The 25,069-nt window shown below is 45.1% G+C and overlaps 2 protein-coding genes across 2 annotated transcripts in view; one reads left to right on the plus strand and one right to left on the minus strand.

Annotated features, from left to right (window-relative positions):
- SLC6A2 (solute carrier family 6 member 2) overlaps positions 1-14,059 on the minus strand; it is a 57,186-nt gene extending 43,127 nt beyond the window's left edge. Inside the window, 3 exon segments of the mRNA XM_066327854.1 lie at positions 13,617-13,955; positions 13,958-14,008; positions 14,011-14,059. Of these exon segments, the coding sequence (XP_066183951.1) occupies positions 13,617-13,955; positions 13,958-14,008; positions 14,011-14,059 (439 nt within the window).
- On the plus strand, positions 14,058-24,425 carry LOC136366345 (basic proline-rich protein-like). The gene is made up of 2 exons (XM_066327328.1): positions 14,058-16,262; positions 24,105-24,425. Exons 1-2 carry the CDS (start codon positions 14,058-14,060, stop codon positions 24,423-24,425), a joined length of 2,526 nt encoding a protein of 841 aa, XP_066183425.1.
- The last annotated feature ends 644 nt before the right edge of the window (positions 24,426-25,069 follow it).

The following is a 25,069-nucleotide window of genomic DNA, read 5'->3' on the forward strand; positions in this document are numbered from 1 at the left end:
ATGATACCTGCTTTCTGACTTGTGCTTTTAACTCATCAGGAATGCCAAGTTTATATCCCTCAAATGTTTTTCCGCCTTAATAAAAAAGAGCCTGGGATGAATCCTCTGGATTTGAGCCCCTCATTTAGGCAGTATTGGTCCTTGCCTTCTACATTCTCTAGCATTCTCAGGATTGCCCCCGTGGGAGCTGCTCACTGTCCTTGTCCCTTGCACCCTGTAGACGAGGAGATTCCCCTGCCAGCCGTGCCCCCTGTGTTGGGGGTGGCAGGACTGCCCTGGCAGAGCTGATCAGAGCCACAGCAGTCCTACACAGCAAGGCAAGGGGTGTGACATGTGCCTTGTGCTGTGCATGTAGCAGGGCAATTCCTGGGTCTCAGCAATCCGGGATGGAGGGTGTTGCTCTTAAAGACTGCTTTTCTTTTGCACATTGTCGAAATAAAAACCAGCCTGCAGCCTCCAAGTTAAGCACTCTCTGGGGAGGATGCAGTACCCATTTTAGGCAGCATGAGATTCATAACTGTGCCAGGGTAAAACAAAGTGCCCAAGACATCTTAAATCAGCTCCAGACAAGTGCCAAGCAGCTTTCAAGAGGATTAATGTACAAACCAATAGGAGGTAAATGCCTTGAAATTCTGCTAAAGAAGAATCAAGCAAAACAATCTGTGGTACTCTTAAAAACTTGCCTTACACCGTTTAGCGATTAATCCAATTCTAAGTTATAACTTCAACTTTTGGACTCAAAGACTAAAGCAAAATATTCCTTTTCCTTCCAGCCTTTATTAGAGATTTATTTTTATAAAGTGTAATACTTTTTGTACTCTCTTAATCTTTACAAATTCTTGTCGATATAATCCTCTACATTTTCCCTCTCAGTAAAGGGTTATTTCTCTTACAGAAGTGTGAGACAGTCAAAGTTCCTATCTATAAGAATTCTAGAAAATCTAACCTTTACTCTCAGTCATTAGAAATGAAGTCCTCAGGATCAATGTTCTTTCTGACACCACTAAAGGAAGCAGAGTAACTGTACTCTAAACTACATATAATGCAGGCTTAAACAGGGTTTTAGGGCAGAAAACAAAAAAGTTACACACCCTATAAAGCTATTCTCCATGTTTTCTTAAACCCCACTATATGCATTATTCTGATATTTCTTAGACATGCTTTCTAAATGACAATATCAGACATATTTGAAATGAATAATATGTTATCTAGCCATAAAGAATATTTTCTTATAGAAGACAAATGCTGCATAATTTTAATTTATTTGTAAACTTTAATGGCTGTGTATGGTGCTATTAACAATGATATTGGCAAATTTACCATTACAGTTATGGGTACTATTTGCATAATTACCTAGAAAAATTGAAAATCTTGTACTCTTATCAAAGAGTATAGTTACTATTAGCTTGTGCTAGTATTTTGGAAGGCATGGGCAATAATAATTTTTAAGTGGATGTGTCTCCTTTACTTTGTACCTTTCTCTTAGCACCAAACACAGGAATTTCCCCAAAACTGTCACAGTATTCTTCACAGAAAACTTCCATTTGGGAAAAATCTGTATTTGGCTGGTAATATTCTGTGTGCCAGCCATTAGGTGTGGTGTCTGAGAATCTGGGGATTGTGAGCACAAAGTGAAACTTCTCACTATCATCCCTCCTGCAGCAGGAGGACTGTAAGAACTACTTCCCTTGACATCAGTTTGCTTTAGAGGGTAAATTGAGTCTTATTTAGAGCAGTGTGAAATCACAGCAATGCTGCACAAATCTACCTGTACTGGCTAGCAACACCCTTCTTTCATTTTCCATCCTCTAACTGCTCAGCTTCTTCTGTGGGAATGAATAAGGCAAAAGTTTTTCTTTAAGTTTGCAACTTGGTCCTTATGTTTATTCTTAGTGGGCTGTTTTCCTAATAGGCTTCAAGCAAAGTGATTTTCCCCTCAGTCCAAGCTGTCCAGTACATGCTTTATCACTGCCATTCTGTACAGGGCCTCCTAGCTTGAAATGCCATGGAGTAATGTGAAAACTACCCCAGGGCTCATCATAGCTCCCTGCCAAGGTGAAGCAGAGGACTATTAACAGTTTGAAGCAAAATCCTTCTTGTTTCATCCCAGTGCAAACTTTTGCTTGGGCAGACTGTGGGGCAGTTTTGTTCCCTGATTACTCAGACCTTATGATGAATCAGTGTGTCTGAGTCTAGTGTTTTCAACTTATCACACAGTGGAATTTTAAATTTGTTTTTATTTATTTAAATTTTCTTTTATTTTAAACAGCTTTGAACACACAATACAACATGACTGTAAAATGGTGTTTAGAAAGAAAAATATAGGAGATCTTGAAGATCTCAAAGTCTCTTGATTTAGGGTCAAACACAACGATTTTGTAATCAGCTTCTGTATGAGTCAATGCAGGATTAAATGACTGTTTAAGAAGAGCTTGTTAACTGGTTTCTGCTTCTTTCTTTTAGGGTAGAGACGAGAGTAATTTATGCCAGAGAATGACTGTATTCTTACAGCCACAAATTTCAAAAGTTAAAAAACCACGAAGTAGGCCCCAGAATACTTTAAACTGTATGATCTTCCGCTACAGTCCTTTTAATTGCCTGCTTGCTTTTAGTTTTGAATTTACTTTGTACTTTCCCAGCTTTTCTTTTAAGCCTTGAAAGCTAGAAAGAGATTCTTAATCATTTGTCCCTATGAAACTGTGAGAGTAAAAGGCACTTCTTAAAATAGTACTTTTTTTATTGCTTGAGCCAAACATAGGAGAATGCTGAGGTCATAGTCTAACTCTCACAGAGTAAATCTATTTTGTGTAATAATCACCATCATCTGTGTAATCCTGACAGCTTTTCAGGTGAAGTACTGAGCTATTGTACTGAGCGAAGATCGGCTACTACTCTGTGGAAGTCTTCTGTATCGGTTTATTCTGAATAGTTTTTTATTACTTTACTCTGTTTTTCTTCTCACATAATTCTTGGTTTGGCAAGTCTGTCTACTTAGGAGTCCTTAAGAAAGAGATGTCTGTTATTTGGGTTTAAATCCTGGCTCTGGTGACGTCAATGGAAAAAAATCACCCATTGACTTCGGCTGGGTCAGGATTTCTCCCATGTGGTTTACGAATCTATTGATTTAAACTAAGGCTGCAGAGCCATACATACATGAGAAACAGACTGCAGAAAAGAAGCAAATGATCAAACTCTTTCCCAAAACTAAGTCCTGGACTGTCTTTGATCTCACCAACACCTGTCTCTTAATCTCATTTACACATCTGAATTTCTCTTCTCAAAGGAGACAAAGAACAGCACAGCACAAACTCTTCCTTAGTTCTGTGATAAATTGTAGAACTAAGATGCTTTTATACAGCTCTAATCTCCCCTCAGTTTGAGGGCATGAGCTTGGGAGCTTTCTTCCAGCATCAGTCTTACTGCATATCAGAACAGACACAGCCCTGCATGCTGAACAGGCATGTACCAAGCACACTTCTGAGAGTGGCTTTTAAGCTGTGAACTTGATGTTTTAGTAACATTTGGCCTTGAACTTTCAAATGTCATAGTAAGGCCAATATACTTAATTGTGAAATTATTGTGTTGTGAAATAATGATTCCTCTGCCCAGAAGGAAAGATGCTGAGACCTCCTGAAATGTGGGTTATGTTAACATTGAAGAAGAAAAAAGAAATCTTTAAATTGTAGAATGTACCCATGCAAGTCTGTGTGGAGCTGGTTTTTTTTGTTTTCCAAAGGCAAATCTTGTGAGGGTATTTGGAGCACCTTCTAAATTTAAGATCTGAAAAATTGTTTCCTCCTGTATCCTTGGGGGGAAGAGACTGTATCTCCATTTTGTTGTTGCACTCTCTTTAAAAAAGGTGTTCAGGTCTAGCCTCTTGTTATCGTTGGATTGTGTCCTTGCTGGCATTGTGGCCATGCTGACAAATGAGGTCCTACATGTGAATTAGGCACTGCTAAAAGCTGCCACTCCTATAATGTCCTAATAAATAAAATAAAGTTGGAAATATAAGAGTGGTCTGCTTGGGAACGATCTTTGGTATTACTGGGCAGCTCTGTATCGAAAAGTAATGAGCTATCATGAAATTCTTCTTTCCTATAAATGTTGTGACATTAATTATCAGGTTGGGATCTCCCAAGAGCTGTGAGGATCTACTGCTCCACCTTGTGGTCTGGAAAACGCTTCCCGTTATTCTGTACAGGGTGCTGTGCCAGATAAGTCCAGCCTCTTCTTCCTTTTTTATTTAACTGAAATTTGACTAGAATCAGTATCTTACTTTCCCTCGAGATATGGATCTTAAGGGCAAGTAATGTGCTGTCACCTTTGGCATGCTTCAGGATAGACATTGCAAGAGGTCTTTCTTTACAGAAGAGAAAAATAGAAATGAAGAGCGTCTTACCCACATACCCACATAGTTCAGGAGGTGCAGACTAAATTAAAAATAGCTGACAAAAATCAAGATGCACAGTACTCAGCTGTTTTTTCAGTACATACACTGGGCCCAAGGAAACAATGATTTGGATGGTCAGTGAGACAATTGCAGAGGGTTCATCCTCATGCTGCTGTTGGGGCAGAAAAATCAGCTCATTCCCACAGTCCTGCAGTCTTCAGTAAAGATGAATGCTGTGCAATTGCCCAGCCACAATGCTTCCCCTACATCAAAGCCACAAAAGCTGTTTCTCAGGCTAGCAAGAATGCTGTAGCAAGACAGGACACCCAGTGCTTGGAAATCATGCAATAACTTTGTCCAGCTCTGAAATAAAGACTGCAAAGCAGTAATATTCTTCTGCTGTTGAAATCGCAGTTCCTGTGTACTTCAGTGGGGCAGGATCAAACCAGTGCTGCTCTTCTGATGCTGGGTTTGCTCTAGGGAAGCAGTTTATGACAAAGCATTACAGGAAAGACTTTATGTCTGTGTGGTCTAACACCACCAGACTGGGAGGGTTGGATCCTATTTTGGACACCTAGCATATATTCTTAGACAATTATAATAGCCAAACTGTAGCAATCAGTTATACCTACATTAAGAGCACAGCTTCTGCAATCACTTGTGCTTTTGGAAGTGAGTGGTTGTGTTCATGCAGCCTTAAGGAGTAGGAGCACTGGAAAAATTACCATCTTCTATAAAAAGACTTATTGTATAATAAGGGCACCTTGTCTTACTACATACCAGCAGTCAGAAGGCTCATCATAAAAAAACATTTATGGACTGGCAACAGACAACTGCCTGCCCAATCCTGCCTGAATTTTGCTTAGTAATATGTCATCACAGAACTCTGTTCACTGGAAAGTTGGTGATGTACTTTAGATGAATATGAGTGCAGAGAAGGACATGGCTTTTCGTGCAGCCAGACCTCCCTGCTGATAGTTTCTGCTTCTGAATGGTTCCCAAAGTGCTGTTCTGTGGTGTCACCTTTGTCACGCTTCAGGAAAGATTGCAAAACTTGTTTGAACAGAGAATAGGGGAAAGGAGAAGGAAGAATGAAAATAAAACAAAGGATAGTTTTGATAAGTAGTTTAGAGGTTCTTTCTTATGGTTTTCTAGAAGAGTATGTCACAAGGCAAGGAAATTAACTGTTTTCCTTCCATGTCTCTCACCTCCTTTTCCTTTCTTTATGGATTAAAGGTTTCAAAAGCTCTGTGGCTAAAATTAAGTATGTTGAATTTTTACAGAAATTAAGATGCTGAATTATACTACAGTTACCCAGAATTTCCATGAGAACAGGAATTTTTCAACAGTACTGGGGATCTAGGCACTTTTGATGCTGATTTCCTGAAGGACTCAGATATTAATTTTTAGGAAATCAAGTTTTGAATGTCAATAAAGCCTTGCATTTGAAACTTTTCTGACTTGGCACCAGTATATAAGATCTGCACAATTAGGATGAAACCTTTCCATCAGGACTTAATATGAGGGTAGGGAGAAGGAAAGCAGATTATTAAGGAGTTTTAGTGGCAGGAGGCAATTACAGGTTGTCAAGACATGGATAATGGGCTGCTAACATGAATCCTTTGTCTCCAAAAGCCTTGAGGAAGGAAAACTCAAGGTTTATAACCAGTGTGATATTCCTGGATTCCTTACATACTCTTCATTGAAAATGCATTGGGACAGTGGATTTGTCCTAAATACAATTTATTTCAACTTTAATAATGATGATGATGATGATGATAATAATAGGAAGAAAAATTATAATGATTTTTTCTCTTGTTTTCACATTTCAATTCAAGAAGTTGAGAGTCAGCTGCAAGATTCCAGGGGGGTTGAACAATTCTTAAGGTCCCTTCCAATCCAAATAATTCCATGATTCTATATGTACAGAGAAAATGGAAAGTACAAAGAGTGAGGTGGTAGTGAAAGACCCAGAACTGTTTTACAAAGACACATAATTTAAATTTGTGTCTGGAGTTCTAAACTACAATGCTTTAGTATAACTCTATCTCCAAGTGTAGAATTACTTGGTTAAGGTTTACTATTTTGTAATAATGTTGAGAGCAGTTAGGTACAACGGTGTCTAATAACTACATGTAATAACTGCAATGTATGTAAATGCTATGGAGTTTACAGTACAGACTGATATCAGAGAACTATACTACAGTCCCTAAATATTTAATCAATTGGTCAAACTGGGACAAAGGCTTTACAACTGGGAATTGCTGATGTGCTTACCATCAGACACAGCAAAAATGAAGACATGAGCTATTTGAGGTTGCTTCTCAGAAGTGCTCAAAATTCTTTAAACCATTCACATCCATTTTAATACACAGCAAGAGTTTCAGAAATTTATAGACTGATTTTAATCCATCATTCCCTCACAGCATATCTAAACTCTCACTAAACCTGTATGTTCCTCCTGATCTTATGTGTAAGTAGTATTATTATTATTCTGTTTCATATTGGTCCAAGCATGGGGAAGAAACATCTGTTTGGAAATAATATCTTTAGACTGCTGGGGCTGTATTCACATATCCAATGAATTGACAGAGAGGTTTGTGGTATTTTGCCTAAAAATGAAAGTGAACTTCTGCCCCCAAACCATGTAGACCATGTCTCAGTCTCTTTAAGGACATTTTGGTGTCTTCAGTAAAAAAGAGCTCTTGGCTGCTACACTCCTAACTTGGTCTTTCTATTTTCCATTGCCCCCAGAACTTAAGAAGATGTGAGTGAAAAAGCAGACACACGAAGCTCACGTGCATTGAATGAGTATCCAAACCCAGGACCCCTGTCAAACCATAAGAAAGTCCTGTATTTGTTTCAGAAGGAGTTATTATGAGCTTTGAAGGCTCCCCAATGTGACTTGCAGAATTTACTTGTGCAGGAATGGTTTGCTAGGATACTTCAGTACTTCCGTTCCTTGGCAGAATGTAGAAGGATGTACAGGAATGAAGATGGCTTGGGGGGGAGGCAGGGGATGGGAAGACCTTAAGCAGAGATTTTAAGTTTTCAAAAACAGAACTAAGTTTACTTCTTGAAGTCTTTTCTGCCTCTTAGTTTAGAATAAAGTATTTCAAGTGGTATTTAAAATGTGCATCCACCGTACTTGGAAAGATGTATCTTTGCTTTTCTCAGCTAGTCCACACCAGTTCTTTTATTGTCAGTAAAGCTGAAAAATCAGTTTTGGTAATTGATTTGACCTCCCTTTAGATCAGTTCTCAATACTTGCCCAGCCACAGGATGGTCCTCTTAAGGTGTAACATCAAGCAAAATATCATGGATCTCATCTAAAACCTTTCTATGCTGGTGTATTTCTAGACCTTCATAAATTTGTAAAGCCAAGAGTTGCTAGAATTGTTGAGGGGCAGATAACATCTCTGCACAGGGAGATATTTAGCTGAGAGTCTATACAGTGTGCCACTTACACATTATTTCATGGTATCATACAAGAAGTTTACAATCGATGAAAGATTTAGGTGAGAGATTCAGTTCTTCCCTCTCAGCTGTTCTTAATACTGCATATGTAGTGAATGATGTAGGTGTATGATGCAGTATCTTATAACCCTGCAGAAATGCCTGTTCTGAAGATTTATTTTGTGGAGCCAACAAGACATGTTGAGTAGAACAGGGAATTTCAGAGAAGCAGCTGGCAACTGGCATGTGAACTCCAGTGCTGAAGAGCCTGGGTGAATCCATGCCCTGCGTGCACCAGTGGCAGATCGAGGAAGGGAAAGAGAATAGATGGAATTGGAAAGGGAAGAGAGCCTCTGTGAGCTGGACACTGACTCTGGATCTGGGAAAGTAGGTACTGCCACACCACACAACTGAGCATTGTCCCTAAGGTCACTCTATGGCTGAGAACCCAGAGCTCACAGCCACAGTGAAGAGATCAGCATAACACTTTAATCTATCTGAGGTCAGTGGTTTGATGTGCTAATGGGAATTGAAAACCCCTTTTTAGGAAACCAAAATCAGTAGATTTGCATCTGAGCTTTGATTGACTGATGACTCAAGCTCTTGGCGTAGGCTTTGCAGTGAGATTACTTCAAAGTTGATTTATTATTATCATCATCAATGCTATTTTGAACTATAAACTCTGATATTGTAAGGCAAAGGTCATCCACCTTTGAACTGTGAAGTGCCAGGGTATATTCTTCCCAAAAATAGTGATTAAATTTGGTGGCAGACACTTTGCAAAACTGAGGAGGCAGTGTGTAGTAGAAAGGCAAGGTGTGCAGTCAGCACCACAGTTTGCTCTCAGTGAAGTGGTGCAGTGGCCAGGCTCCCAGCCCCGTGGGAGGTGACAGCTCCACTGTGTCATTCTCCATGTGTGACAGCTCTGGGCTCCTGACTTTGTGCTGGGCCTGTCCAGGGATATTTGGGTCTGGCTTATGCTGCCTTTGGTTCCTGTGCTGTGGATTGCTCGGTCCTGTATTACAGCTCATGGAACTATGACTAGAACAGGGAGCACTAGGATAAATTGTAAGATACTTCTGAAGTGTATTGATTGCTGGCAAACTGTTTGTTGAAGCAAACAATTTCTTCTGGAGATACTGTGGTCTAAAGCCACTTTAAAATACTGCTGCAGGGGAGATTTAAAGTGTGCATTATGATAGCTAGAGTAATGTTAAAACATTTATCTGCCGCTATTCTTAAATTCATTAAAAACTTAATCTGATTCTTATGATACAGTAAGTCTCCAGTGACTAATCCGACAATTACATGCTTCCTAATGAGTAGCCTGAACATGACTGACCTTGCAAACACTTTGGCTCACAAAAGAAGTACTTTATGTCGGTAAATTCCTTTTCCCCAAATTTCAGTGGGAAATATTCATTCTGCCTATGACTATGCAGGAACAGGAAACAAAAATGAACATTAATACTGCAAGTGTCTTGTACAAAAACTACAATAGCTTGTTAACTAAGGCTGAGCATCATCCTCCCCCACTGTGAGCACTTCAGTTAATCATAGTAGGCATTACTCAACTTCATTCGGCATCAGTAAAATTTCAGATGTAATCCAAATATCAGGATAAATCTTTCCTTAATTTGATGAGAGTGTCATTTTAATAGTAGCCTATTTCTTTAATTCACCATAGCCTCTTGTAGAGCTGGAAAGCAATTAAAATGTTGGTTGTGCTATAAAGAATTCTTTGGAGTACATTGATGTAGACCACTTACAGAGAGTTATTCAGCTAGAGAATCTTTTTCTTTAAAATAATTAAAAAACAAAAAAAGTGGCCTTGCCAGAGAGGTTATAATGAGGATACAGCTCTTGTAAGATTAGCCAGTAGAAATGACCATAGCTGATGATTTCTCCAGTGACAAGCCCTGCTCCTTTGCAACTCTCACAAATGCACTGAACAAAATGTATTCCATCTGCTGCAGACAGTCCTCTTCCTCTGTGCTGTGAGCAGCAGTTGCATACATGTAAGTTGTGGTCTTTTTTGATCAGCTGGACTGACAAGGTGATGTTTGAGAATTCCCCCTTTTGGAGTGTTGCCATATCTACTTAGTAGGAGCTTGCAGATTTTCCCCATCTGTACAGAGCCTACCCTATCACCTGATAAATACTTTAGAGCACACAGTGGACATGTCCTGCTTCCAAGAAGTCAGTGAGGGCAAGAACTTCTCCAGTCTGTTCATACTAATCTGTCCTGTAAGCTTTCTGTGGCACGTTTCATATTACAATACAGCCACTGGACCTGTCTCTGCCCTTGTAAGGCAGGCAAGTCCTATGAAAATAGGTAACTGATATAGAAAAATAAATGCTCTAGATTTTTAGATCTTACTCAAGACTGGGGATTTTTTTAATAGCAGAAGAATGATTCCAAAAATTACGATTGTTTACAGAAAGGTTACATTCTGCCATCTATCTTTGTGCAGAAGTCCCATTGGGGTCTCTCAGCAGGCTACTCCCAAAACACAGATGTTTCTGGCTACTCATTCAGTATTTTAGTTCTGCTGGACGCTTCTTACTGTCTAGCTTTTTGTTACTGGGAGCTTGTAAAAATAGAAATGTTTCTTTTTGTTGCCACCACCAGTGCTGTCTAAAAATTACCTAATTAAAAATGTCTGTACAGCTGCCACTGGGTGGTGTATGCCTTGTGTAAGTAAAATTCACTGAAGTAAACTATCAGAGTTCTGTATAAGTGGAACTTCCAGATCTAACCCAAAAGTCTCCATGTCTGTTTTTTCTAGAAAATTTCCCTGGAGTTTATCAAGGAAAGAAACTCCAGGACCTGGCTAATAAAAAGAAGGGGGTGTATATACATCCACGTCCTTATAAAATTCAACTTTGAATGGGGGAATACAGTATGTGTTTATATTTTCCTTTTCAGCTCTTGTAAGTTTCCATCCTTTCTTGAGAGCCACCTACTTTTACAAGCATGGAAAGGCCCTTAGTGTGTCTGCAGGCATCTTGAATTAATCATAGTCAGCTTTAGGACATAGTCCATATGTCAACCACCTAACTTTTCTTTTTTCTTTTAACAATATGCCATTTTCTACCACTTCCGTGTCCTTATTGTTCAACTTCTAAGAACATCTGTAAAACTTTTGTGGGTGTAGCTTTTTTAGGATAGCAGAATTTCTTTTTGCTGACCCAGGACTTAGGGCACTGTAATATGTATCAATCAGTCAATAATGTGTTCATAACCCACACCTTTGACTGTCCAAAGCCAGCTCCAGTCAAGTTACTGAGGCTGAGAAATTGCCGAGGCTTTCAGAAGGAAGAGAAACTGCAGGAGAAAGAGGAAAAGAAACCTTTTATCTTCCACTGCTTTACTTAATGCATACCATCCAATTCAAGTTTCATCTGTTCTGTTGGTTTCTTCTTTACCTAGCAGTTCCTTATAAATATCAAAAGGCAAACTGTAATCCTAGTATGAGCATCCTGTAAATTTTTTAATAGGTTAAGTCTGAACATGCTAGACAAGTATAAAAACAACTTCCGATTTCATCCCTTTAGTTTGCTTAGCAGTCCAGAAAAATTAATAAGATAATTAAATTAAGTTTTCCCCATGTCTACATCCACACACCAACTTCTGCATGGGGATACATAGCAATTATATGAAACCCACTGTGTTATCCTTTTGAGGCAGCAAAAGTTAAATTAGTGCTAGAAAGGTTCCCTCATGCAATAGCAGTGGTAGGGGGAGGAAGATATTTAAGAATATCTGCGATTTCTGACTGGAAGGATCTCAACAAAACCCAACATATCCCACAGCTCTGCCTGTTGCCTTATGTTTTTTTGGTCTTGTAGGAAAGTTTATGCATAAAGCAAATAAGCTCCCAAACACAATTTGAAAGAAAGAAGAGACAGAGTTGGCTTGAAACTCAGTAAAGTACTTTTAGAGCCTGAAACTCTTACAAGAGTTTCTACTGGCTAAAACTGATATGTATATCGAACATGAGAGGCAATGGATGAAAAAAACCTTAAGATTTGGTCTCTGTATCAGTAAACAGTTCTCAGCCACTCTGTAGACTTTGGTAGCAAAGGGCCTCTATACCTTTGCTCATAAAGGTCTGATTTTACCTCAATGATACAGAAAAATTACTGCAAACTTTTCACTGAAATGTGCCTCTTGGCTTTCTCTTCACTGCCATTTGGAAGTATTTGAATCAGAAGATGCTAATGAAGACCCATTTTTTTTGTAGCTGAACAGACATAAGATAATACATAGTGGCTAAACAAAATGCAAGACTTGCAGACTGTTACCTTCTCTGCCTGAGCTGGCAGTAAATGATGAAGGAAGCAGGTTAGGAAATTAAGTGACCCAAATTAGAATACAAAAGAGTTCAGGCACTCTGGGTGTCACCCTGTGCAAAGTAAGATAGGGGAATATATCTCTTTTCCTGGAAATTGCCAGATGACGTGGTGATGTGGCAATGGTGCATCTGTCCTGAGTGGTATGAATGATGCTGCTGCCACACCTGCACCTGACACAGCGGGAGCCTGCTGGCTTCCTGAGGCACTGTGCTGCTCTAGTGTGGATGGCTAGGACTATTTTTGGACATAACGAAATAAGGATGGAGGTTATTTTTCAGTACTAACTGCTTTCTTCAGTCTGTCTGGGTGGTGAGCAGAGAGGTTTTCTGACTCCTCTTAGAAGTTTTGGAGGCACCAAGCTCAACTGAGTGTTTCATTAGCACCAGCATCCTATTACGTTCCAAGGACAGGTATAACTCCATGTTATCTGATAGGGATTTTCCCATTCATCCTGCATTCCTATTTTCACAGGAAGCAATTATTTTATGTTACAAGTGTGAACTATTAGCCTTTATCACCAGGCAACCACACTATCAGTATATACATACCTAACTATCTTTCAGAACGTGCTTTCTCGTCTGGTTCAGAACACAGTTCTCCATCTGCCAGGCAGGGTCTGTTCTTTCTGTGTGTGATTTGAAAGCACCCCAGGCACCTGCCCGGCTTGCAGATGGTGTTACTCCATCACAGTCTGGAGTCACCTCTGACAGCACAGCGTACTTCAGGGAGATGAAAGAGGATGATGGAGTTAAGGTCTTACTGAAGACATACCAGACAATCTGAGCCAACTATAGTTACTTTATGTAATTTTTTGGGTTGCTGGCATCGCCAAACTGTGCAGGGGGTGAGGTTTTGTTTGTAACAAGCATCCTATCTACTTTGGAGGAGGGGAGAACCCCCACACTGCAGAACTGAGGGCAGAAATCACGATCCTACATTAAAACTGCCCCCATGAAACCTTTCAGGGGTCTGGCACTAGCTCTTCTAGATGCTGTTTTTCTGCTTGAGTGTTTTTGGTTTGGCCTTTCTTCACCCCCCCCCCCCCCCCCCCTTCTTGGTGCTATTTTTTGCGAACGAAAAAAATGTGTTAAGTAGCCTGGAGTGGCAGCAGAAGGCAAATACGCTTGTACTGAAAAACTAAGTTAAACTTCGAGGAGTGTGCGAGCAGTCACTCCCGGGAAGGGGCCGAGCGGTGCTGCCCGGGAGGAGCGGGGAGCGCTGCGGAGCGCGGCGGTGCCGCCGCTCGTCCCTTCGCCCCCCGGCACCGCGCCCGGGCAGCGCGGGGCGAGCCCCGGCCCCGGCGGTCCCCGAGAAACTCCGCCGAGAGGAGCGGGATGCCGCCCTCGCGGCGGGGCGGCTTGGGGCTGTAGGGCCGGGGGAAAAAAACCTCGCAAGCGGTTGGTTCTCTTACCCCCTCCATTTTTGTAGCAGAGGTATGGAAATCGCCAGACGTTGGCCAGGTCCACGGCGAAGCCGATGACGGAGAGGAGGAAGTCGATCTTCTTGCCCCAGGTCTCCCTGTCCTGGGTGCCGTAGCGCGGCGCGGGGGCGGCGGGCAGGAGGCTGCTGCTGGTGTACTGCACCCCGTTGTGCTCCTTCACCAGGATCAGCTCCACGTCCTTCTTCGGCGGCGGCGGCGGCCCCGCGCGGTCCGGCAAGGGGGCCACCACCGACACTTTGCGCTCGGGCTGGACCTGTTTGTTCATCCTCGCCTTAAACATCCAGAGAGAGCGAGCTGAGGAGGGGGCGCGGGCGCGCAGATAACGAAAGTGCGCTTCCCGCTGGAGGCGACTCCGCGCTCAGCCCGGCGGTGTCAGCGCGGCGGGAGCGAGGCACGGCCGTAATAAGAGCCATGCAAATGAGGCGGGAGAGGGGGGACCGCGGCGCCCGCGCCCGCCGGGGCGCCCCCGGGGAGCGGGGCTGCCCGCGCCTTCTTCCGCGGGGAGCGGCCGCACCTGGGGCCGCCGCCCGGCCCCGCCACCTCCGACCCCCGCACGGCCCGGAGCCCGCACTGCCCGGAGCCCCGCACTGCCCGGGAATCCCGCACTGCCCGGGAATCCCGCACTGCCCGGAGCCCGCACTGCCCGGAGCCCGCACTGCCCGGGAATCCCGCACTGCCCGGAGCTCCGCACTGCCCGGAGCCCCGCACTGCCCGGAGCCCCGCACCGCCGGGAGCTCCGCACTGCCCGGAGCCCGCACTGCCCGGGAATCCCGCACTGCCCGGAGCCCGCACTGCCCGGAGCATGCACCGCCGGGAGCTCCGCACGGCCCGGAGTCCCGTACGGCCCGGAGTCCCACACTGCCCGGAGCCCGCACTGCCCGGAGCCCGCACTGCCCGGAGCACGCACTGCCCGGAGCCCGCACGGCCCGGAGCCCCGCACTGCCCGGAGCCCCGCACTGCCCGGAGCCCGCACTGCCCGGAGCCCGCACGGCCCGGAGCCCGCACTGCCCGGAGCCCCGCACTGCCCGGAGCCCGCACGGCCCGGAGCTCCGCACTGCCCGGAGCCCCGCACGGCCCGGAGCCCGCACTGCCCGGAGCCCGCACGGCCCGGAGCCCGCACTGCCCGGAGCCCGCACCGCCGGGAGCTCCGCACGGCCCGGAGTCCCGTACGGCCCGGAGTCCCACACTGCCCGGAGCCCGCACTGCCCGGAGCCCGCACTGCCCGGAGCACGCACTGCCCGGAGCCCGCACGGCCCGGAGCCCCGCACTGCCCGGAGCCCCGCACTGCCCGGAGCCCGCACTGCCCGGAGCCCGCACGGCCCGGAGCCCGCACTGCCCGGAGCCCCGCACTGCCCGGAGCCCGCACGGCCCGGAGCCCGCACTGCCCGGAGCATGCACCGCCGGGAGCTCCGCACGGCCCGGAGTCCCGTACGGCCCGGAGTCCCACACTGCCCGGAGCCCGCACTGCCCGGAGCCCGCACTGCCCGGAGCACGCACTGCCCGGAGCCCGCACGGCCCGGAGCCCCGCACTGCCCGGAGCCCCGCACTGCCCGGAGCCCGCACTGCCCGGAGCCCGCACGGCCCGGAGCCCGCACTGCCCGGAGCCCCGCACTGCCCGGAGCCCGCACGGCCCGGAGCTCCGCACTGCCCGGAGCCCCGCACGGCCCGGAGCCCGCACTGCCCGGAGCCCGCACGGCCCGGAGCCCGCACTGCCCGGAGCCCGCACCGCCGGGAGCTCCGCACGGCCCGGAGTCCCGTACGGCCCGGAGTCCCACACTGCCCGGAGCCCGCACTGCCCGGAGCCCGCACTGCCCGGAGCACGCACGGCCCGGAGCCCGCACGGCCCGGAGCCCCGCACTGCCCGGAGCCCCGCACTGCCCGGAGCCCGCACTGCCCGGAGCCCGCACGGCCCGGAGCCCGCACGGCCCGGAGCCCCGCACTGCCCGGAGCCCGCACGGCCCGGAGCCCGCACTGCCCGGAGCCCCGCACGGCCCGGAGCCCGCACTGCCCGGAGCCCGCACGGCCCGGAGCCCGCACTGCCCGGAGCCCGCACTGCCCGGAGCCCGCACGGCCCGGAGCCCGCACTGCCCGGAGCCCCGCACGGCCCGGAGCCCGCACTGCCCGGAGCCCGCACGGCCCGGAGCTCCGCACTGCCCGGAGCACGCACTGCCCGGAGCCCGCACTGCCCGGAGCACGCACTGCCCGGAGCACGCACTGCCCGGAGCCCGCACGGCCCGGAGCCCCGCACTGCCCGGAGCCCCGCACTGCCCGGAGCCCGCACTGCCCGGAGCCCGCACGGCCCGGAGCCCGCACTGCCCGGAGCCCCGCACTGCCCGGAGCCCGCACGGCCCGGAGCCCGCACTGCCCGGAGCCCCGCACGGCCCGGAGCCCGCACTGCCCGGAGCCCGCACGGCCCGGAGCCCGCACTGCCCGGAGCCCGCACCGCCGGGAGCTCCGCACGGCGTGAGTCCCGTACGGCCCGGAGTCCCGCACCGGCCCTGGCTCCCGCCGAGTTACTCAGGTCGGCTCCGTCCTGCCACAGACTACGCTCGGAGCGGCTGCTTCCCTCCAGGCAAAACACGCATCCCTAGTCCAGCCCCTGTTAGCGGGCAACAGGTACAGCCTGCTCAGATTGCCCACTTCCCTTCTTTCTCGGCTGATCTCCCCTGTCCTCTAGTGTGGCTTTAGTTAAACAGCCGAATTTTGGCTTTTGACATCCGAACCCCGTGGGATGCAGGCTGCATGGCAGAGCTGGACACTGCTAATGCTCCATTGCCGGGGCTGATGGATGCTCAGCTTCTTCTTTCATGGCAAGCGTGAGGCTGGTAGAATTCAGTTGTCAGGTTGAGGCATTTGTGGGACATTAGCTATTTGCTGCTATCCCAAATGGAACTCGAGTCTTTTATATGTAAAATGGGCAAAAAAATATCTGGCAGAACAGTGATTGGTGCCAGAAGTTGGCTAAAGACAGCTGCAGAAAGGACTTTTCAGGGACTCTTCTTGTTACAGCTGTGAATAGTAACTCTACATTCCGTGTCAGTTAAGGGAATAAAATTTGTCCACAAAAGACAGAAAACAGCTCTCCCTCCCCAGTACTAAACAACTTCCTTTCTGCCTGGCATCATTGAGAGCAGGGCAAGTCACAGAGGATTCTCAAAGGTGTTACAGCCTACCATACTTATTTACTCTGCTAGGGCTGATAAAACAGTATTACATGTATTGTAATACATAAAGAGGCGCTAGTCAGGGTTCATAAAAAGTACCAGATTTCTCTTCAAACTTAGAATGTGAAAAAAAGTATCACCTCAGAGTTAAAGTTCACATATTGGCATCCTCCCCATCTCCCTTTAGGCTACAAAGATGCTAGCAAGACAGCTAGTGACAACAGACAGATTTTCTGCCTTCACAAAAACACGCTTGATTCAAGTTCTAACATCCAAGCTCTGACCTGAATCCTAAATCCTTCATTTGTGTGAAGTATTTGAGCAGTGGCTACACTGTTCCAGAGCACTTAGGTGCTTAGACCATGCAGCTCATATGTTCTCTTCTGGTTACTCTGTGATTTCCTGTCCTCATCTCTTTCCAATATGCCACACGAGACCTTTTTCTCTTCTTTTTGACACTCCATGCCATACGTGCTGAAGTCTGTGTGACTATCCCGTGGTGCCCTGTGAGCAGTTGCAGTTTTCCTGTGCAGTGCAGCCCACGGGATCGTGTTCTTGCGCAGCTGCGCTGCTGCCTCCTCCTCGTACCGCCCATCAGTCACTGCACCACATGCCCCAAATACACCAAACACAAACCCTGTTCCATGCACTACCCCCAAATATGCCCGGCCCGCCTGAGCTGGTGTGTCTGCACCCCCATCCTCCCACAGCAAATGAAGGACACCTGTTTCAGACATAAAGGCAGCCTCTGCTCTCAGCTGCACACCTGGAGGTGTCTTGTTGATAAACTCACCAGACAGCACTGGGGGTGTCTCTGTCCCATTCCCTGGTACCTACAGGGACGGGGATGATGACTGAAGGGGGATTGCTCCTTCTCGGTTCCACCACTCAGGGACTGCAGTCTCTCTGGGAGCTGAAGGTATAGCCTTGCCAGTAAGGAGCTTTTTAAACCTGGTTCCCCTCTCTCCACGTGACTATTACTGCCTTAATGATCTGCACAGACTTCCTACGCTAGACAGTGGCACTCCTGTATTGCTTCTGGAAAAATAAGGCCTTGCTCAGGAACACCCTTTTCCCCACAAGGTCTCAATTAGCTGAGCTTGATCATGATGTCTATGGTGGGAGGAAGCTAGAAAGCCCCCGCTTATTTTCTAAGAGAATTAAGTCACTCTGCATATATATATATGCCTTTAGTTCTTGCATGGAAAGTGTGCACAGTCTGGTTAATGTAATATCTGCTGCACCCTCAAGGTAAGAAACTCCTCAATTGGATTTTATGAAAAAGTTGCTTAATCTTGAATCTGTCTGGATCTTGTTATGCCTAATGTACCCTGACAGTAGGTAGAGTTGAAGTCAGAGAAGAGAATATTGTATTTAGAAGCCTCAATGGGGCCAGACGAGATGGCAGGGTGTTAGTGATATGCCACTGTTGGCTGGGAAATAGGTTGTAATTTATTTCAGAAAATAGGTATTGCTAGGTTAGTCATCAATTATTCAAATTCTTGTCTGTCATTCTTGTCTTGTCTCCCAATGTATGGGAGAATATACTGTGTGCTGTAACAGTAAACTGAGGCTGACACTCACACATTAGTGTCTAAGAAGAAAAAGCCCCAATGAGCAATTCTGTGTGTGCTTTCAGAGCTCCATTTGCTGGTGGTGTGAAGGCTCACTGTGCTTGTTGGCAGCAGGGCTGGAATTCTCCAGTGCTGGCAGCACAGCCCTCCACAGTCCTTCCAATGAACCTAGGAACATCTTTTGAGAAGGGTGGTATCAAACAGTGTTCAAATATGCTGGAATTTGCACTTTACAGTTGGTGTGTTTGTAAGAGTCTTGCTTCCTGAAATGTCTGATACACTTGGTGCAAGAGCTTGGCATTTGAGCCAAACAAAACAGTAACTGAGAGAGGATATAATTGTTTTATAAGTAAATTGAGGTAAATGTCACTGAGAAAAAACCCCCACCACTATTTAAACCAAAGAAATCACAATAAATTTAGTGGGAAAATGAAAAGAGTTCTAGCTATCAAAGCAGTGAATGCAATGAGAGCTAAAGACTTGGGGTTTGGGATATTTTTTTTATGAGTAGATTTGTATGACAAAGTTGCTTCAGACTTGAGGACTCGGGACATCAGTTTCTTATTATAATCCAAGATACAATGGAAAGAGGAAAAGAGGCAATGGATATATACACCAAGTATTTAATTTCATGTCCTGGTACATCCACAGAAACTCATTCTGGCCTTGAGGCTCATCACCACTGAAAGACTAAACATTTTTCAAACAAAGTGCACAAGTTGAATGAAGTTAGGTTTGGTTATTCTGTAATAGAAGAAACTTGGGGAATAGCCAGTTGCTGCAGGAACTGGGAACAAATCCTTCTGACTAAATCAATGTTAAAAGGATTTCACAGTGATAGGAACATGGCTTTGGCAGGGGTGCCCATCTTTCTAGGTTAGCAGGTAAAGGATGCCATGCCATAGACTATACTGGACGTCTTTTAATGACAGTAGATACATCAGCCCCAGCTTCTTGGACTTTCAAGAGTGGGTTGGGCAGGTTTGTTTCACAGTGACTCTAAAATCACAATGCCATTCCAAACGTAATGTTTACTTAGTATTTAAAACTTCCATGAATTATTGTTAGCAGGCTACTGTCATAGTATCTCTTCCCTAGAGCTAAAGAAATGCATCGCTTACACTGAGAAGAGCTTGTTTGGGTTGGTCCAACCTTGCATTTTGACTGTGTCTTTCATGTTACAAACTGTCTTCAGACTGAAAATAAATATTACAGACACACTTCACGGTATTTTGGTATTCTGTTCATGCAAGGATGTCAAGTTCTAGGGGAAGACAAGCTTCTACCTGTTTCTCATGGTAGCACCTTTTGTAACTTCCTCATCAAATTGCTTGAGATTATCCCAAACACACACCTTCAAAGCTTGTTTTACCTGGGACCTGCTGTCTCCGGCATCATATGACCCTCACAAGCCCATCAGTGTCACCCAAGAAAGCTATCCCCTGGCATCTCTGTAATTTTACAGAATATGTGTGTGTGGAGAGGATGAAGTCCTGGAGTTTTATCCGTCATAATTACACCACTGCCCTTCTCTATAGGCATAACTTTTTCACCTCCCTTTGGCCTCTTTCCAGCTGACTAGCACTTGGTGTCCTTTAAAGATATAGATCTTCTTTGGAACATTTCACACAGTAGTTAAGTTTCAGCTTCAGTGTATTCTTTCTTGCTACCTGTTTTGGACCACTATCTCCTGCTGCTGCTTTAGCATCAGGCTTATTCTGTCTCAGAGATGGTTGTATGAGAGCGATTTACAAAGCTGTGTGTAAGTGGGGTGGAACTGGGAGCACTCCCAGTTTCAGTCTGACTGTGCAGGAGGTGCACTCCATCCTCCTCCCTTATCTTGGCTTGTGCAAGAGAGAAGTGGCTGCAGGGTCCAAAGGGTGCCAGGGCACACACTGACCTTGTCTCTGCTTTAACAACAGGAGAACCAGTGCAGTTGGCTCTGCTGTAGTCCTTCCTCTGGGTTCACCAGGTTATATATATCTGTGTAATCTTTCCCTATTCCCTTGGAACAGACCTTTCTTGAGCAAAAATGGCCTAGATTTTAGATGAAGTCTTACCAGAATTTAGTGAAGTAGAAATATTTTCCAAGACTACGAGCCAAGATTTAAATGAGAAGGGGATCTCACTTGCCTTTTTCACATCTGTACTAAATGTTTGTCCACAGATATGCTATAAACACCCAAGTCATTCTTCTCCGTCACTTCTCTAATTCTTCAAGACCAGGTCTACCATTTTATTCTGTTTGCTTCCATCTCATCTTTATTACGCTAGATTTCCTTTTTTTTTCCCTGTGTGAGTCCCGTTCTTCACTGATTAAATGTTGCCTGCCAACTTCATCATCTCCAAATTTCATTAGCAAACACAAACTTTTGGGTGCATATTATTAATGCAAATATTTAATAAGATCATTCCCACTAACAGATATTTCAAGATGGGTAATCTCACTCCAAGCCTGTAATTATCCTTATAGCACAACATAGTATTATATCCTCTTTAGTCAGTTCCTTTCCTGTCTTAACAATTCTATTTATCTCCACATCTTCTGCTCAGACTAACAATTACAAATGTCATCGTAATAGCTACTTTTGTGAAGTCGTGATAGATTAATATCTACCCCATTCTCCTTGCTTTTATAAAAGGCAGTTATGAGAAAAAGGTGCCAGATTGATCTGTCTTCCTTTGGGAAGCTCTTTTCGCATGTAGGAGTTTTCTGTGCTTATACACCTGTGGGTAGAGTTCTTGAAAAGTGTTTTAACTTGGGAACTCCATGTGGTCATAGCATTATTTGCATCTGCCTAAAACATCATTTCTGTAATTTCTGCAGACCCTGAAGAAGACAGTTTGCTTTGGTGTCCAAAGCTAGACTGTGAGATGACTCAAAATATCTAGTGATGTAAGAATTTTCTGAATTTCATATGATCCCAAGATGATTTTTTTCACTGCACTGCTGATAGCAAGGTGCTGGGTATTATTTTACTCCTGTTGAAAAGACTAAACAAAAAGCCAGAAGCAATCTGTTCTTACTTGCTTGGAGGACCTGTCCTTTCTTTTGCTGCCAGTCTCTTGCTGATACCGCTGCTTGAACAGCAAATAAAATATGTCCAATTGTGCAGGCTGAAAAATAAAAAAAACAACCAAAAAACAACAGAGAATTAGCTTATATCTTTCTTAACTAAAAAAAAGTACCTTAGTACAGGCTATTGAGCTGAAATCTATTGTGTATTATACTGATCATTGAACATTCAAAGCCAATCTTTATGTAGCCTCATTAAGCTAACCAGGGATCATGCACTTCTATCTGAAGGCACAATGGGATGAATTATTTTTCCAAATGCAAACCTATTTTACTGATTACAATAAAGTCCAAAGAAAGAGAGAAAACATTTAAATTATTAATGGTTGGTGCTTTCTACTGGGCCTAATATTTGGGATCAAATTTCTTCATTTGGTACAGAAACAGAACTCTCTGTGGCCAGTGAGAATGATATGTGGAAAGGAGATGTGGAAATGAAAGCCTCACTTATCTAAGTTCTGTTTCTCATTTTTGAGAATTCTTGTTTTCTAAGACTGCCCAGAAACAATCAAATTATGCTACATAAAGTTGCTTTTTCACTAAGAGAAGGCATGCAAGTAGAGGTTCACACTGCCGTTGCCCAAGGTTCCCACTGTGGCTATATCCAAATCAAAATTCTGTTGTGCTAGGTGCTGGACATCCACAAGGACAGAAAAAAGTTAGATTCATCCTATCTACCTAGAAGCAAGGACCTAAGATGAATTGGTGTTACTTGAGAGAAAGGAGCATTGTGGCTGTTAGTGGTCCTAAGGTAACTCATTTCCTTAAGCTTTTGATACTGTGATTCCATGTCTTTGAGACAGAAAGACAAAAATCCAGTAGCTAATTAATAAGTGTCCTCAAAAACACTGAAAAAGACCAATTATTTATTTCCCTTAAGAAGAAATTGATTATCTAAAAATATAAACTTTTGAAAGGATTCAAGTCACATAATGGATGTTAGTTGAAGAGTGAAAAATAGTTTCTCCACAAAGCTTAAGAATTTTTGTGTTTTGCCTTATGAAAGTTTACACATTCATCTTACAGGTGTCTTCACCTCGTGTATGAAATTTGGGTGTACTTCATTTGCTTTTGCTGTCCAAAACCTTTGCAGTTCTATAGCAACAGGCACATCAAGTTGTGAACTGATTTAATACTTGGAGACCTCCAATTGCCCTTAGTTGTAGCATTCATCCAAGTTGTAGAATTACCAAGTAGCAATTTAGCTTCCCAGCTAACATTGAGTAGTTTGGACAGTTCTAAGTAAATTGTTTTTGTTGAACTGATTGTTTTAAAATTAAGCCTCCAAGCACTGAAAGAATCAGCAATGCCAAAGGAGACTCAGAGCCTGTCCTCAAAGTTATGACAAGTCAGGCACTTGGCAGTTTTCACAATGACCTATATTTTAATATGGGCTATTGGATTATTTCTAAAGAGGCTTCTTAGCCATAAAAGAATTATGCTCATTGGCTGGGCTGTGGCAAAAATACAATTGAATTAAGGATTGAAATAATTTAGGATCCAGCTGGACAAGTTGTCCCTGCGGCTGAGCAGTAACAGATGTATTAAGCATTGGAAATTGCACAGAAAAAAGGTATAATTGATCTAAGGTAACCTCACTACTTTATATTAAATAAATCAATGCTGATAAGCTGAAAGGTTAGAAGCAAGAAGCTGAATTGAAGGAAGGTGGACTTGGAAAAAAGCAACTCTAAGTAAAACAAGTTAACTTTTATGTCCTAAATATGGTAGAGACTATGGACACTGGATTTCTCGAAGTGCACTGGCTATGGATTTCCAAATCAGCAGAGCCCTGGGGAGTGTTGGGGAACGTGAAGGAGGGGTTGCATTTTCTGTATGAGAATCAGAAAATTATAATTAACTGCCTCTGTGTTAATTTGTACATCTACAATCATTCATCCCTGAAAACAACAGGTGAACCACAGATGTACCTGTATCCATTTCTGCTGTTCAGCTCAAGGATTCACAGGGAAGGCTGCATAACAACCACATTACACTGAGCAGCTGAGGTTTTTGGAGTGCAGTGTGCATGTGAATGCGTACTGAAGCAGGCAAGCCCAAAATGTTGGCCAGTAATGCAGGAGACAGTAAATTCCGTTCTGGAGTCACTCAGTGCCTGAACATTAGCAAATGCAGAGGTATTGGAGGAGGAGAAGGCTGTAAAATGAAGAACAACGTACTTTTCTAGTTAAAATGTTTTTTGAAAAGTCAGAGGAAAACTTTACAAGGTGATGAGAGCAACTTCAAATAAACTTGTGTATGTATTTAATGTAGCTGGAAATACTGCAGGGCAGTAGAAGACAGGATTTCCCTGTTGTTACTCAACTCCTAATTCCATTTCTCCATTTCTGGACAAAATCATTTCATTAGGAATTAACCCTGTTTTGCAAAGAATGAAAACATATATTAAAAAAATATTTGAATTATTGCTTTAGGTGCAGCTCTAGCAAAGTGAACTCAAACTCGCACGTGTCTTGTGCTTTGGGTGTGCCTGTATGGAATTGGCCGTGTGCTCGCCGAGGAAGGGGCGCCCGGAGGCGCTCGGCCCGGGCGGGGCCGCTGGAGCCGGCCGCGTTCCCGGTGTCCCGCAGAGCAGGAGCACAGGTGCCCTGGGGATGGGCTCGGGTGTCGCTGGGCTCTTCAGAGGGAAAATCGGCTCCGAGCGCGGGGCGCTGTGGCAGGGAGCCTCGCCCGGCTGGCTGCGGGCACTCAGGCAAAGGCGACTCTCCGTGAATCCGCGGCTGGACAGGCGGAGAGCGGCCTTTGGGTTGCCCTGAAGCTCCATCTGCTGGATGTGCCTCCCCGCTGGATGCGCTGGGAAGGCGGGCACGGCGCCGAGCCGCGGTCCGTGCTGCAGCCGCTGCTGCGGAGCCCGGGGCCGGGTCAGCGGAGCGGGTCCTGCCGTGGGGCTGGGCTCTTCATCCCATCAAACTCTCAGGCCTCCAGAAAGAACAGAGCTCAGTAGCTTCCCACAGAAATTAAGGAAACCGGCTTTGAAAATGAGGGAGATCCAAACTTCCTGAACGGCTCAGCAAATTTGCTGAGTATACGCTGATATAAAGCGTATACTTGAGACTTGTGAATAGCAATGCTAAAGGTCAGGTCTGGATGCAAAGACAAGCGGTCAAAGTTTAGGCAATGTTGTTAAGGTAATGTTTTAGTTAAGATCTTGCTGTGGCACCAATGAATAGAACTGATACTAGAACGTGGCTCTGCGTGTGGCATTCCTCTGACAGCCACCCTCTTGCACACCAGGCTCCTTCTGTCTCTGCCACTTCCAGGAACTGAAACTTTAGTGACCTACTAATTCCATGCAGATTTGCTGAAGCTAATAAGAAAATTTTGTCTGGTTGTGTCTTGTCCTCAGCAGGGAGGAATCTGATGCAAAAGAAAAGGGAATGAAAATTCTGATTTTAAAGCTAGACATAGATTAGAAGAATCGGTGGTTTCTTGCTTCATTTCAAATAAATGAGCTGAGATGTAACCAGCAGGTAAACACACAGTCATCCTTCCTTGCTGTGATTTTTTAATTTTTAAGCTGCTCTTAATCAAAGTATTTTTCTTGCATCTCAGCAAACATAAGCATAGAAATGTCTAAACATAAAATTA

This window comes from Sylvia atricapilla, chromosome 12, assembly GCF_009819655.1.
Source record: "Sylvia atricapilla isolate bSylAtr1 chromosome 12, bSylAtr1.pri, whole genome shotgun sequence".
Lineage (NCBI taxonomy): Eukaryota > Metazoa > Chordata > Aves > Passeriformes > Sylviidae > Sylvia > Sylvia atricapilla.